The sequence below is a fragment of the Ambystoma mexicanum genome, chromosome 12 (genome assembly GCF_040938575.1).
Source record: "Ambystoma mexicanum isolate Mex_15411 chromosome 12, UKY_AmexF1_1, whole genome shotgun sequence".
Taxonomy (NCBI): Eukaryota; Metazoa; Chordata; class Amphibia; order Caudata; family Ambystomatidae; genus Ambystoma; species Ambystoma mexicanum.
Genome location: NC_090936.1, coordinates 239,702,990 through 239,719,128, shown reverse-complemented (window position 1 = coordinate 239,719,128; position 16,139 = coordinate 239,702,990). Strand labels below are relative to the sequence as shown.

At 44.4% G+C, this 16,139-nt stretch overlaps 1 protein-coding gene across 4 annotated transcripts in view; it reads right to left on the bottom strand.

Moving 5' to 3' along the window:
• Positions 1–16,139, bottom strand: part of PTPRO (protein tyrosine phosphatase receptor type O) — a 1,358,825-nt gene that overhangs the window by 326,865 nt on the left and 1,015,821 nt on the right. For all 4 annotated transcript variants that reach the window (XM_069628367.1, XM_069628366.1, XM_069628368.1 and 1 more), the window contains exon 13: positions 12,542–12,681. In XM_069628367.1, the coding sequence (XP_069484468.1) occupies positions 12,542–12,681 (140 nt within the window). The remainder of the gene's footprint in view (positions 1–12,541; positions 12,682–16,139) is intronic.

Here is a 16,139-nt window from a genome sequence, read left to right as displayed (position 1 = left end):
TGTTGGTGATTGATTAGGATCACTGTTATTGCAAAATGTGAGGTCGATTGCTCATTCTTCTCATTCGACAAACTGACCTCTACTTTTGTCGAGCTAGGCAGTTTTCCATCTCCTTACTCTCATCCTTTTCTGTAGCTCCCACAATTCGCTTGGGGGGTTTTATCGGACAGTCTTTTAGGAAGTGTCCTGATTGTCCACAGTACAAACATAACTGCTGTTGCCTTCTCTTCTCTCTTTCAGCTTTTGTTAATGGTGGTCGTATGTCTCCGATTTTCATTGGCTCTGTGGTATTCTCTGACGTGCGTGGAGTTTCACCCTTGGTTCGAAGTTACACAGCCCGTGTATCTGATCTGGACCGATCTGCTTTCCGATCCTGTAGTCGATGATCTAGTTGCACCACCAGGTTGATAAATTCACAACAGTCCCTAGGTGGATCAACCACCTAAACCAAGACGTCCTTTAATTCCCCTCTAAGGCCTCGGTGAAACAATGTGGTTCTCTTGTCTTCAGGCCACCTGGTTTCAGCTACTAATCTATTAAATGTTGCTATGTATGTTAATAAGTCTTGATTCCCTTGCCGGAGTGACAAGAGTTCATTGTCTACAGCTTGTTCATGGGTGTGTCGAGCAAAGAGTTTTTCCATTTCCCTCTGAAAACCCCCAAAGTCACGTAGTAATGGATCATCATAGCTTACAAGCGGCACTGACCAGTCTGCTGCACTACCGCTCAGATAAGACAAAATAAATGCTACTCGTGCCTGATCGTTAGGGAATGTGCCCGGTCTGCAGAGGAAATGAAGAAGACATTGATTCATAAACGCAGCATACTTTCTTGGGTCACCTGAAAACCATTCTGGTGGTGCTAACGGTATTGACCCGGGTAAGGTGATTTGTACTGGACTGGCAGATGACGTGGTGGCCTGCGCCGGTGGATCATTCCCGGGTAATGGAGCTTGTCCGGCCTGTGATTGCAATAATTGCCTGCTGATTTCCTCGGTGCGATCCTTGGTGACGACAAGATCCCTTCGCAGGGTATTAGTCTCTTGCCTAGCCGAATGCACTTCGGCACGTAATTGTCCTAATAACTGGGCCAGTTGGTCCATTTCAGAAGTCTCCAGGGCGCCCAGGTGGATAATGTTATAGAGGCTTAGCGTTCTGTGACGCTCACCTGGTATGTACGGGGACACCCTTATGTCCTGGTTGCCGGATTCACCCTGGACCCTTCCCGATTCTGGATGGTGCCTTCAATGGAGGTCGGGCCTTGTTGTGATGTCTGGCGTGCCCTCCATCTTGCCTTCTGAGCAGGGGCACATAGTTGTTTGGGGGTTTGAGCGACCAAGTTAACTTCACTGGTGCTAACCCATTCAGGTGTCTTTAAGGAGGTAAGTCTGGTTAAAGCAATCTTAACATGTCCTTGCTTTCCTTTCTTGCTATTAATGTCTTTTCCTTATTTATTCCCCCTTAGGTGCGCAGAGGTTTGGTGGATGCACAGCTTGGATCGGGCTCCTACCCGGATGATGGACACAGGAGTGTGTGATGGATGGTAGCTTAAGCGCGAAGTGCGGTGCGGAAATGTCTTGTTTTGCTAACCTGTGTTCTTTATTCCTTTTCAGGTTGCAATGGTCTTTCTGGGCGTGTGAAGATTTCCGGAGCGGAGCCGGCCAAGTAATGCCCAGCCAGGTGAGGTTCTCGTGATTACAGCCGTAAATGCCGAGAGTAGCCTGTTTTAACATTTCCCTTCTTTCTCTCTCCCTCGAGGTGCTTCGTTCTGGTGCGTGCGTGCTGTCCTGGTGATGCTGCCGACTGGATGAAAGACCGCGAGCTGCAGGAAGACGGATACTCGACGGATTGGAAGCTGCAGGTAAGCAGAGACTGCCAATTATGTTCTTTTGTCTCCTCTGTAGGTCCGCTGTTCAAGGATCGCCGGATTCTGGTCTCTGAACACGATGAGCGTCATGCTGCAGTCTGCAGAATAACTCGAAGAACGTTCTGTAACTTGGGTGTGGTTTATATAGCCCTCTAGTAAAGTAGTCCAGGTAATGTAGTCCGGGCTACCACACCTAAAACATTGCACCGCACAGTCTGGTTCTAGGAACTAGGCTGTGTGGGTGCCTCCATGTTGGCTGCAGGCCTCCAATGAAAAGTAGTCCCTTCAAGACTGTGTCCCAATCTGAACATGAGCCGGGCACCAAAGGCGCCATGACTGACTCCAGGAGAGTCCATGAGGATAGAGCAAGGCCCTTGGGGCCCTAAATGAACCCTGAGTCTTAACCCTACCTGGCATTTGACCATGCCAGTGGGGTTTGGGTCACGGGTCGTGACAAATACCCCCGTTGTATAAAACCAGAGTCTCTTTATTCTTTTGATCCACATGCCATAATTCCACCCAATGGAGTGTCTGTGTGGCTGGAGCGGGAGTAAAGGTTTGGAAGCTGAAAGGGGCACAAAGATCAGAAAGCAAGAGGAAAGTAAAGAAATGAGGTGCGCCAGTGGCACAAGGAATGAGAAGGACAGAAAGAGGGGGGTAAGCAACCCGAAATGGAAGGAAGGGTGTGAGCAACCCAAAGGACAGGAAAAGGATGCGAGCGACCCAAAAGACTGACAAAGTGTGATGCAAATCAACAAAAAGCCAAGAGAGGGTACGAGCCACCGGAAAATAGGAAAAGAGTTGCTAGGGTGCACGGGCAAAGTGATAAGAGTGTTCCAAGGGCATGAGAGAGCAAGGGGAGTGTGTGGGGAGCACAGAAGAAACAAAATAAGGTGCAGCAGTGCATAGTAAAGTGGAAATAAAGAAATAAAGAAGAAAGTGAAACAAGAATAAAGTGGAAAGACGCCAGAGGGACAAGGTGTAAGAAGGAAAGTAAAGGCGAGGGGTCAGAAGTCAGAGTGGTCATGCAGGGGTGGAGAAAAACACCCAGCGTTTTCCAAAGTCTCTGACACTGGCCCTGGAGGAGTTTTTGAACTTTTGCAGGTGAGGCCTAGAGTCAGGGAAGGGAACCCTGAGAGGCCTGACAAGAATTGGGAAAGGTGCATCCTGACAACGTGAACTTTTATTTGAAACCAGAGGGGCCGAAGCTTGGGAAAGGAAAAACTTTGCAGAAGAGGCATAAGCTTGGGTAAGGGAACCCTGAGAGGCCCACCAGGAACTGTGATGTTTTTTTGAAATGGCAGGATTGAAGCTTGGGGAAGGGACCCCCAAGAGATCCAGAGGCATTGTGAACTTTATTAACTCGCTGCAAGAGCCCCACGTGGAAGGTTCTGAGGGCAACCCTTTTGAGTTGGAATATTGAAACTTGCAGAACCACAACTGATGGTAAGGCTACCAGAAACCAGTCTTGGTTTGCATTTCCTTTTGAGTCACCATTTTTCTTTAAGAAGACCCAATTACATATTTGATTTAAAAGTGAGGGCAAGCATAGGTTTAGACATAGACAGACTATTATTTTGGACTTACGGACATTGACGGACCTTAGAAGCATCAGCTGAGGGAACAACCCCCTTAGAGTTAGGGCCATTTAGGCATTACACCAACCCAAAAAAAATCTATACTAAAGGTTTTCGAACAGTTCCTTTTGAGTCTGTGTCTCTCTTGATACCATGACTGTCTCACTGTACACAATTTAACAAATGAATGGCTGTGGGAAGGGTCTCCTTCTGATAGGATTTTAATTAATTACATACTTTGAGGAAAAGGCTGAGACCATTAGAGATATTGGCCAATACAGAGTCTTCAGACAAGGAAATCAAGGAAACTACTAAATACCCAAGAAACAGGTTTTCCAGGTTAGGGTAGGCAAATCATGAACCAAAAGAAAGTTGCGAGATGCAGGTCATTGCTTGCATCTCTCGTTTAAAGTTGGAGCAGGACACATAGCACAGGAAGTGCATCAGGAGGATAGCTTCTAGCTGTGTTCATGTGTGGTAGCCATCTTTAATTGGGTATGCAGTACGTTCTGGGTGGTCCTCTTGGGATGGGGGTCTTTCCCCCTTTGGAACTGTGAAATGAAAGCCGATAGGTATCCCGTTGCCAGCACATATCTCTGTGTCCAGCTGGGCTGCCACAGACAATCTGGCAGGAGCAGAGCATGCCTCTGAGATGAGGATTCGTCAAGGGATTGCTAACAATCCATCGGCCCATCCATCCACACCCATCAAGCCTTTCATCCGCCCATCCTCTCCATCTGCCCATGCATTCACCCTTCCATCCACCGCATGCTGAAACTTGAAGGCAATTTCCGTAGAGCCAACTGAGCACACGATTGGAAGGAGAACAAATGCATGCTGTAACTTGAAGAACCACTTCCTGGAGCCATCAAGGAAGAGAATTAAAGGATAGATTGTTCATCCTGCATCTAAAAGACAAAGCTGCTAGAGTTCTTAAGGAAGTGACTGACCAAAACTGTGGCTAATCCAGAGACACATTTTAGAGTTCCTTATTTTAAGCCATATCGCCAATTTAAAAAAAAATATCCACAGTCTGTCACAATTTGATGAAATGGCTACACCTCTTGAATAGTTTCACCACCTTTGAAGGAAGTTGTAATAATTCACATGTGCAAAGCCAACTCACACCAACTATTTTCAGCTGACTGCAAGCAAGGACCCTTTCATCTTCTTTCTGCAAAGCTCTTTGGTTAGTCAATGATTCTATTTTTTTATTTGCAAGAGTCCAAAGGCTGCTGGAAAACGTACTTCAGCTCTGGTATTTGCACATAAAGGGACACTGGGTCTGTTTTAGAGAATGTTATTATGGCTGTGGTTGAGAGTGCTGCTGAATAGGTTTGCTGTCCTCTGTATCAACTTCCAACACCCTCATTGCATGTGTCCATGTCCATCATCGACAATCTTTACTTTGATTGGACCAGATCCATCTCATTCATCAGAGAGCAGGATGTAGTATTTTTAAATGTGCATCAGTCTTCTCTGACATTGGCGATTGAATGCTTCACCTACTATTTCTGCTTCTATGCTGAATACACTCCAATTGTGTTGCTCTTTGGGGAGGGGATGTGGGTCCCTGGGCTTAGAGGCATGCTTTTCCAAGTAAATACGCTTTTCCAAGAGTATAGGACTGCTAGTTACCAAACTTACATTGACCTCAGAAATGGAATGCTCCTAGTCATAGTAATGAAATTACAGCATATCATTGATTTTTCTGACCAGTTTTAATGGGCCTTTATTGTTAGTCAGGCCTCTTGTCAAAGATGCATAGGCCCACATATTGCCCCTGCCTTTACGCTTGCTAGGCATCTATGCAATATTGTAGATGTGCTTCTTATCATGTTGACCATCATTTAGTTGTTCCAACCTTCCACTATGGACTACTGTACTGAGCATTGACATTGGACATATCCATATTTCCTTGCCCACAATGGCTGTTTCTTTGACAAACATCACCTTATTGTGGCTCCAAAATCTCCTTGAGATTTAGCTGACACACCCATGAAAGACACTGTATAGCTTCACCACTAAGTGTCTCCTTGGCATTTAACAAGGGTCATTATGTCTCATTATATCTTGTGGTGAACCAAAAGAAGGAGTTGCACGAGGCATTATTTTAAATTAAGATAAAATGCCTACCTGTCCCTATTGCTATGAGAGATTTTCCCTGCCTAACAAATTAAACTAAGGGTGCTCATCAATTGTCCAAATCAAAATCAGTCCTCAGTCTGAAGCCTAACTCCTATCTGGCCTTACCAATGTGTAAAAATAAAAAACAAATAAACAAAAAACATAACCTAAAAATAAGGAAGAACAGTAGACGGGCTTCTTCTGGTCAACATTACTTGGGTTACTCCCCACCATTGTTAATCAGTCTAAGGTGAAGTCCAAGAGTTTGTCAAAACCTAGGTTTTAATCCTTTCTTCACGTTCTTTCTACCAAGTTTTAAGTCTTTCCAAAAATCCAATACTTCGAGTTCCTTAAAAGGAGAAATGATTCTCGTATTGCGTTCCGATCCCCTTGGATGTTGTCGTTAAATTCGTCTGTGTTCCATGAGTGAGCATTTAACCCTCCAGGTTCCTTTGTTTTCCAAATATTGAAAAATGTTGCTCATTTTCCTAGATCCCCCCACCCCCCAAATCCTTCTGGTCCTCTGATTGGCTCAACTCAGCAGAGTTTCTCTTGCACATCAGCCCGTGTCCAGCAATCCGTTTTCTCAGGCTCCCATAACTCTTTTGACTCTGCAAGCTTAATTTAGGATTGTGCAATTGAACCCTTCAGGTTCCCGGCTTTCCATGTGTTGAAAAACTCTTATTAGGTTCTCCCCAAAGCCTTCTGGCACGCTGATTTACTGAACACAGCAGGGTCTCTTTTAAGTGGCTGCCCATACTCCGCAATCAGGTTTCTCTGGCTCCTGTAACCCTTTTGGTGTCTCCTGCTTCAGGGACATAACCGCCTGCCCTCTCCCGGGCTTTACCTTCTCGGGAGCGCTCGCTTCCCTTTTGGCGTCTGGCTCGGCAGCCGTTTTACCGAGGCCTGGGATTTGGCTTCCCTCATTCGACCTAGTCTTGGCAGCAGTTAATGGGCCCTCGGCCCACCACACATGCTCTGTGGCTGCGCCTGCAGGCGAGACAGTCTCACGACCATCTCCATCTATGCTTGCTTGCTTTCGCCCTTCGATTCATCGACCTTCTGGTGTCACTCTCTCGTTCTGCTCTCTCTCCACGCTACCGCTGGCTCTGCAGAGTAGCATTGCTCTGCCCCTCCAGGTGTTTTGCACTACAATTCCCATGATCCCTGTGCAGCATAGTCAGTGGTGAGGAATCATGGGAGTAGTAGTCCAAAACATCTGAGAACTGCAGGGATTGGTGAATCTATTTGGATGACTCAGAAACCCGTGAACTTTTGTGAGACTCATTGTCCTGCTTGATTTGAAAATGTATTTCATTTGGAGAAGCTTGGTTTCATGCATTGAAAACAAGTCACTTAGAGGCCGACGATCTTTCCTTACCATAGTTGTTTAAAGAAAAATGTGCATTCCTAAGCATGCAATATACGTCTAATATACATCACAGCCTCTTCAATCATCAAAAATGCTCTCACTCAGGGGAGTTGCTAGGTCTGGAAAAGACCCGGGGCTAAACTGATGTTGGAACTGTTGGGACTGGGGGCTAGCTAGTCTTTTGGCTGTAGCTCCTGAGATTCTACCCGGGGCTACAACCAAAAGATCAGGGGCTATAGCCCCCTTAGCCCCCCCTAGCAACGCCCCTGCTCTCACTACATATGAACAAATTGTTTAAAACCTACACATGAATCATGAAGGAGAACCGAATGGGTTGCCTGTCTTTTTCAGTGATCAATGGTTTAAGTGAAGGTAACAGACGTGAAGCACTTCGTAAGTTTTCTGGTAAGTATTTGAATCTGACAACCCGGACGGACGCACGCACGCACACTTCTGACATAGGCAGTTTCTATTAGCGAATTGTGTTGAGGCAGGGATTCCCTTCTTAGAGATCGGGTCAGTTAGGCTTTCCTAAAATTCCCCCCCATTTCTGGTTGAAAATAAACATCTTGGTCAATCATTATGCCACCCTTGTGTCTGTCTCTCTGTCTCTTACTCCTACACCCCAGCAAGTTACTTTAAAATAGGCGTTAATATTGCCCAACTCAATGGTAGTCATTTTATTGGCTTGAGTGTGATGAAAGGCTGCATTGTTCCTGTCCAGATTCAAAATTATGACCTGCAGGTCACATCCAGTTCTCTGCAACAGCAGCTTCAAAGCAGTGAGCTATATTATCCAATGACAGCCACAGCACCAAGGGGCCTGCCATATTTGATGGTAAATGCACACCACATACTGCATGGTCTCCTAGTGCTTTACACAATATAAAAGATTTTACTATTGTCCATACAATAATACGGATTTTCTTTAATTCGGAAGGAAGACAAGCTGACATTTTCACACTATGATGGAAGCCTATGATGTAAGCCTTTAGCAGGCAGGTTACACATATACATCAGTAGTTGGCACATTATGCCACCCAAGATATTTTTCTGCAGAGCATATCCGGCTAACACTCACCAATGGAGGAAAATCCTTTCCCTCTATTGCCAGCTGCACCCACCACCAACTGTATCCAAGTGGGCACCCTTGCCTCCCTTTGAATTTGCTCTTGGGATTTTCTTTCTTGCGGATCTTAAAGTTTTTGAAACCTTTCCTAACATGACTGAATCTCACAGGGAAATGTGAGCAAATGTGTGTTCAGCAAACACCCATGAACGAGGCAGGATTCCATAGAGGGGATTGCAAAGACATTCTCCATTCTGACTTCATCATTCATTTAATTATGACCCTTGGATAAAGAGTTCTGTGGTGAGATTTCCTCTTCATCTAGTTGTTCACAAACATGGCAAAGACATTAAACCTGATAGTTGATTGGTGAGAGCATAAAGTAAACAACCCAAACTACACTACTGAACATGTGTATTGTAAGGGTGCAGGAGTAAGGCTCGGACACAATGGTGGCATGTTTTTCGGTATAACACTTTATTTAATAATAAAAGGTTGGAAAATTGCCTCTCTGTCCCCAAAACTAAGAGGGGTGTACCTACCTAAAAGAAATGAAGTGAAATTGTCAGCAAGTCCAAAACTAAAAATGTCTGTCACTGTTGTGTCTCAAACCTACCTCTGTCTCTAACACTAACAATAAAAAGGTAATGGTGCAAGGATTATCACTTCTCAAGGTAAAAAGGGTTCTTTGTGTTTTCAACCAGCTGAAAAGGCCCGAGTCGTTTTGGTAATAGAAAGTGATACAAAACAAAGTTCCCAAAATACCAGATTCCAATGGTAGGGTTGTGTTCACTAGCCCCTAGACTTCTTCTTGTCTTGTGCTTATTCCTTTAAGGCTCATGAGCCCCCTGTAGAGAAGCAGGTGGACATGTTATCCCTGGCTCCCGCACCCTCACCTCCGTCATGTTGGAACAGTCGGAGAAGAGCCCAATGTGGTACACCAGGTATCATCCCAATACTGCATCAAGTGTATGAGAGGCGATATGCACTCAGACAACCGTATCAAATGTACACTCACACCGAGAGGGTCGAAGGATGTCTGCACACCCCATTGGACATCATAGAGCTATATGTGAAATCTGACAAGTGCAGAGTGATGTCATAGAGGAACGATACTGAGAGTTACTGAAACGACAAGTAAATACTCAAAAAATAAGTATTTAACTGAAGTAACAAGAGAAACATGTAATCAAATACAAGAAATCGTATATGCAAAAAAGATAAAGTAACCTGCTGATCAATAAATATATACAATGCAAATATATGTATATACACCAAAAAACAAGGTAGATAAGAAATATAGAACTTTGTTGCAGAGGAAAACATAACATGGCTAGAGCGGCCATGATGGAAAGATGGACGTCGGACTCATATTACAACCATTCAAGTTACCTCAGAGACAGACCAGGGCTACAGAATCAGGAGACGCTGGAAAAACAGCTTTTTGGAGGAATAAAGAGGAGCCTATTGGCATGGGGTCAAGGAAGCTACTTCAAGGAATAATTGCACAAGGGGTGTCAAAAGGATAAGCTATGTACATAAGGCATATTTCTCTTAGATTAAGTGAAGGCGAAAACATCTGCAAGAGCCAAGTATTAGACAAATAAAGATGCAGAAAACCCACGTAAGTGGAGTGAGCAAGTCTCTAGAGGCCAGGAAGGGTAACGACACCCAATTCAATTGAACCAAATAGTAGTAAATGCAAGGTTGAGATGGACAAATTTGTGGTCCCTCACTCATGATTCAGAAGTTGAAAACAAGGGCTATTCATTAAGCCCAGATGAAGATAACAGTGTGCCTACACTCCCTTGAATGTCCCAGAGTAGAGAGCAGGTTTTGAGGTCAACTACAAAGGAGAAGCCTTGGCTTGGGGCCAAACCGATAAGAGACGATGGACTAATTGGGAAAGTGGGGAGTAGTCTGTATTTAGAGGTAGTTTGAGGTGTGCCCACCAGATAAGGGCAGTCAATGAAGTTATTAACACTTATATATGCTATAGATACATATGTTCCCATAACCAATCCCTCCCTTCAATAGGTTTTAGTTTGCCACGCAGGATGATATCATAGATGATGCATATCGGGCTATAAAACCTTTGTTATAATCACATTTGACTGTGAGTGCATGAATTACTGCCCGTTATTCACCAGATTGCCCTACTTTATTTCTATGCTGATAATAAAGTAGTACTTTGCCATATTCTTTGAGTCTGTCTTGTTATTTGGGTCCGAGATCATTATTAATAATTCCATTTAGCACATAGATGCTTCAAGGTGCTAGAGCACACCCCTTTTCTCTTATATAAAATGTCACAGTAAGGTGTCTTGTGCTCATCTTACTTTATTTTAGCAATTTGGCTCAGTTCGCTATCAAGCGTAGCATTCCTTTCGACAGTTTGAAGGTTCTTTACCTACTTGCAAGTCCCCGACTCATAATACTTTACACAGCTTGGTTCACTCTCCTGCCAAGCCAGTGTTTTCTCAAGTACTGTCTCTCTTCTTGTAGGGTCCCAGGCCTTTTTCTCTCATATAGGTGTGCGGGTCCCAGACTCACACTGTGGGGTTGCATCCACTTGGTTCTCTCTCCTGCCAAGTACACAACTCTTTCGGGGTCCCAGAACCTCTTATTCTCTTATTTAGGAAAGGGAACCAGGATCACACTGCTTTATTTTATAGACTTGGTTCATTTTCCTGCCAAGTATACACCTCACTCAGGGTGGGTCCCAGACACTCTTCTACCAGTTTTGTAGGGTTCCTGTTGCTTCCCTGGACCTCCTGTACCTACTGGACACCCTGTATACCTGTTGGGTTCCTTCCTTCTTATAGGTATCAGTGATTTCCCGGGCAGCTGCATCCCTCTGTGAGGCTCCAAAAGTGTTTGGGCTTCCAGCAGGGTCTGCAGTGGCTCAGCAATCTTCAGACATTCCTCAGCTGCATGTTCTCCTTCTCACACACTTTGCAGAGGTCTGGCACGCCTAGAGGATTTACTAGGAGGCAACCCGAGTTGTCCCCGTCTGGCTGCCCACCTTGGTTTAGGTTTATTCGGTCTAATACATTTCCTTGTAGGAGAATTCATCAAATGTTTTTTTTGTCCGGTTCATTTAGCCGCATATATATGCTGGGGTCCCTCCCTTTAAACCCCATACATATTAGTCTCCTAAACCCACCCACCACACATCTATGCAGTGATATTCTTGCTAAATGTGTGACAAATTCTTCTGTGAGGCACTGTATTGCACAGAAATCTACCAATCCTCCTTTGGGTTATCCATTTGCTCTCTGTTCAGCTTTCCTAGCAGCTCATGACGGTTGCCTTCCTGCACTGCTCCTTCTGTTCCTCCTCAGGGCACTGCTCTCTCTCTCATCAGTATACCACCTCATCTGCTTTTACACACCTGTGTGGTATAGTTCGATTTATTTGGACCAATCTCTTGTTATAAGAAGCTAGACCGTTCACTCTGCTACTCGGCAGTGATCCTCGGAGTCCCGGACATCTTCTTCACAATACCAGTTTCCAACTTATATTTAAAACACTTTGTACTTTTTGGTTTCTCAGTCTTGTCATGTGTGTTGGTGTGGCTGACTTGACAACAAGATACATTAACTCTTCTCAGACAGGGGGCAGGATTTAGGGTTGAAGAAGGTCATCATACCATGTTCTCTAATGATGGTCGTCTCCAATCCCATAGAGAAATTCCTTCCCCATGTGATCCTCCTTCAGTGCACCACCCCCAGTGGGACTATTGTACTCCTGGCCCCATGAGAAAGGTCGCCCTCTAGAGTAGACGGGAACACATCCTCTGATTCGTCACAGTATTTAAAATGCTTTATAAAGAAAGGTGTTGAGAAGAAATTTGTTTGACAGTAAGGTGATTCTAGACAGTTTCCTAGGGTGACATTAGCAGCGGTAGGACCAGCGAAGGAGGAGCATTTTAGTCCTAAGAAAAACATCAAATTTCACCACAAAATAAGGGAGACCTGGAACTAAAATGGCACTTTACCATGGAGCAACATAAATGCTTGCCCGGGATCTGGATCAAATTGAACTGCAGTTAAAATGACAAAGATCCTATTAACAGTAGTTAGGCCAAGCAAGCACTGACACAGACAAGCTTGTTTTGATTAAAAATGCCAACACTTTAGTAAAGGAACCATCAATCAATCCTCCGACAGATTAGCAGGGCATCAAAGTGATATATTACTGAGATGGATACACTGTCTCCAGAATTGTATACTAGATCCTCATAGGACAAGGCAGTCCACACGGAAGCCCAGATCTGATTCTTTCTCCAAGTAAGCAGGGCGAGCTGCAGTGTGTATATGCAAATGTGCCACACAGTGCAATCATCAGAGAGAGCGGGGTCCATATGCTTTTTACGCAAAGTTCTGATGTACAAGTGCTTGATATCATCATATGCTAGATCCGCGGGAGTGCATGCACACCATGTGTTCGAGCAATTGAACGCATTGCAAGTGTTACACAATCTACACAGAGATCAAATTAACATAAACATAAATATAAGCAGCCTACCTGCTCTTGTAGCTCCGGATTTGAGGCTATTTGCCAACAGGAGACTTCAAAGAAATCTGAAACGCCTTCCTCTACCCACAACAGGGTTACAGAGTTCTGGGTTGTGTTGACAGCAAACAATGATTTTGGTGGCGCCGGCTCTAGAGACAAGATATATTTTGTATTAACAGTAGCCTTTCACATCTCACTTGGGAACAAAACAAATAATTAAGGCTTATGGGAGCAAATATGCAGTTGGACGCTGTTTTAACTATTTTGTAAAAACAAAGTTTCCTATTCATCATTTCAGAAACAAGGAGGGTGATTGTGCCCTGGGAGATGCAATTCAAAACATTATTCTCGAATGACTTAGCAAAAGTGAAAAGACAGGGCATGGGTGGTTTAGCATGGCTTAAGAAATAGGGCAGCATTTTCTGATTGTGTTGCATCCTTTCAAATATACTTTTACTTGCAAGCTGAAAATGAGGTCCTAAACAGAAAGGAGGGTTATCCTTCAGCAGACTGGAGGGAGGTCTGCTTGAAAGGACACATGCAAACACATGCATTGATAAGATCATAAGAGGTTACCCAATTTAAATATTGCTTCATAGTTGGAATGGATGGGACTCCTATTTTTAGTTTGGGCAGATAGGGAGAAATGGCATATGAGGGACACAAAGCTAGAAGGTGTCGTTTGGTTATCTGCCCTACTTTGACTGCCCATGGCCATGCTAATCCCTATGGGCATTCCCACAAAGTTCCTGCCCCTCTCTGCCCAAAACACCTCCTCATGGTTGCTCTTTCAGCTGGCTTTAATCAAGCCTTACCAATAAACTTTGCACTCAAAGCGCCTGTCAGTGTTTTTTCAAAGCAGTCTTCTGAGAGTTAATAACTTAATTGGAGCTGTAAACATGCTACTGGTGTAATAAAAATGTATTTCCAAGTCTGCCTTCAGCTACTCGATGTATAAGCACACTTTGTGTTCTTCACTGGAGTCCTGTTAAAAACAAGCATTGACAAAGCCAACAGTTTTGGCTTGTGTATAAGTATTAGCCATTTGCCAGGCACTGCTAGTAGATGCCCAAGTGCTTACACCAGTTTCCACCTGCAACCATTAATGACCAGTTAATACCATTACGGCAGTGCCTGGCAAGTGCCTTTATCGTGCCTACATAATAGCCCAAACTGTTGGCATTGCCAATGCTTGTTTGAACTGTATTCAGAAAACATATCATCAAAATCACAAACCGAGTCCTCGCTCAGGAAATAACATTTCTGGTGGGAAAGACGCTTCCGATTTTGGAGACGTAGGGGAGCCTGGAGAGGTTAATGATTTATAAGTGGGGAGTATGAATAGAGACTTGATGTGCTTTCCTCAATACTCAAGAAGTGGGAAAGTACAAACACACAGGTAACAGTGTCCTAATGTGGCTAGGGCTTCTTGCAATAGTTTTTTCGCAGTTCAAGGTTTGATTTTTGAACAACAAGCACAATGCAAATCAATGAGATATCCAGAATGTAAAGTCCACATGATATGTGAAAACCTATGAACTTAAATCATTTGTACCCAACGCGGGGGCGGTCAACCGATCAACTCCATCCCATGAGGAGCATAACGGGCAGCTAAATGGCACGTTCGGTGGGAGCGGATAGCTCCTCCTCTGTGCTGCAGATATCGTTATGCCCCGCTGCCTGCTCGTCACCCCACGCCTAGCAAGCCCCCCTCTCCTCATCCACAGCCCTCCCTACACACATCCGTGCTGCCTACACTTATCCAATTGCTTGATTGCCAACACGTGACCTCAATCTTCACTTCCGACCCACAGTCAAGGCCCAAGCTGGCCATCTTTGGGCCGTACAACCTTCTCCTTGAGTAAGCCACGCCCACCTCTCCGTCAAAGGGGACATTTTCTTTTGTTTATTAGACATGAACTCTTAGCACCCTGTACTACAGCCCTCGCAGAGGCCATTGCTTCACTCTGGCATAAATAGGCTTAGGCTGGTGGGCCATTAGCAGCCAAGCCAACCTACTGGCATGGGTATTAACGACACTCTAAAGGGCTGACAGTGAAAATGGGAGCAGAAATTGAATTAATGTATATTTATGAGTACTGGCAGTATTATAGGTCACAAAATGAACTCTCCTGATTTTTTTTTTTATATATTTATAGTTTTAACATTTTTACAACACAGTGTTGGGTTTAACTGAAAGATAGACACAATACATAAATAAATTGATACATAATGGCAGCTTTCATAATAAAAAAGCCCAAGGTGATGATATTCTATCTTCTCATGCTGTCACCATGAATAACTTGGGGAGTTTTTTTTCACTAAGCCAAGGAGAGTACTTAATGCCCATCTATTGGCAAAACCCTGTGGTTTGACAGGGATTGCCGACATGCTAAGAGCATATTAATAAGACAAGCTAAGCATGTAGCGAGCAATGGAACTATGGCCTTGCACACTGCAAGGAGTAATTACTGTGCTATCATCAAGGTCACAAATTCAGAGTTTCTAGAAGACCTATGGGCATCTTTACTACAAGCAATTGATGATAACAATCTTACAAGGTTCCTGGAAAGTTTGAATAAGGGCCGGCCCTCAGAGACTAATCATTGACGGGGGGCTGTACCACAAGCTGCATGGGTCAGGAATCTGTATAAAGAAACAAGATCAATTGCCTTTGGGGACACCAGTTGGGCCTGAGTGGAGATAATTGTCTTCGCCCTTGATTTTACATGAGGGGGAGAGTTAGACTGGCACCTTTGAGTCAGAAGAAGGGAAAAGCTCCAGGACCAGATGCGATTCTAGTTGATTTTTGTGTTCCGTGTCCGTGTGTCGCCCTGTTCCCTGCCATCCTGTTCACGTGCCTGGTCTTGGGAGCTTTAAAGATAACCATCATATCACATCACTACGCTTACCCTCTACTTTACACCATCATTCAACTAGAACACAGCTATACCCCTGACTAATTCGGCCTAGCTGTTCACATACGAATACGACCCCACAAACACCTCATCACCCTAATAAAATGCTGCTAGTCAAGCACATTCTGGCCTAGTTGCTCACATATGCGTCCTTTAGGCCTAACGCAGCCAGAGCCCAGTCTGGGTGTCCACCCACCAGACTGCACACATCCAACTTATATCTTCAGCACCACACCTAACACTAGGATGCAGCTACCATCCGGCAATTACATCAGCTGCACACATCTGGTGCACCAACGCACCCTACGACACTATCTCTCTGTACTGACCAGAACTACGGTTCCCAAGGGAGTTCAACCTACCATCGCTTTGAGGTTATACCAATGATATATAGAACACTATATAAATGCCAAGTAACATAACATTCATTCACAGACTGTATGAATAGTACCCAAGGGGGTGCTTTGTGTTAAAATGTAAGTACATTGTAATATTTATAGAATATTTATTCAGCAACAATGGTCAAAATTACTAACTGCGTAGTGAAGTAACTCATCAAACTGGCCCTCATTGGCCAAAAAAGGTGGCCCATTTTGACTGACCCACACTAGCATTTTGTATTTTTGGTACAGGCATTGCCCTATAGCCCAATCCGAGACTGGCAGCTCATCCATAATGTCAAGGGGGCA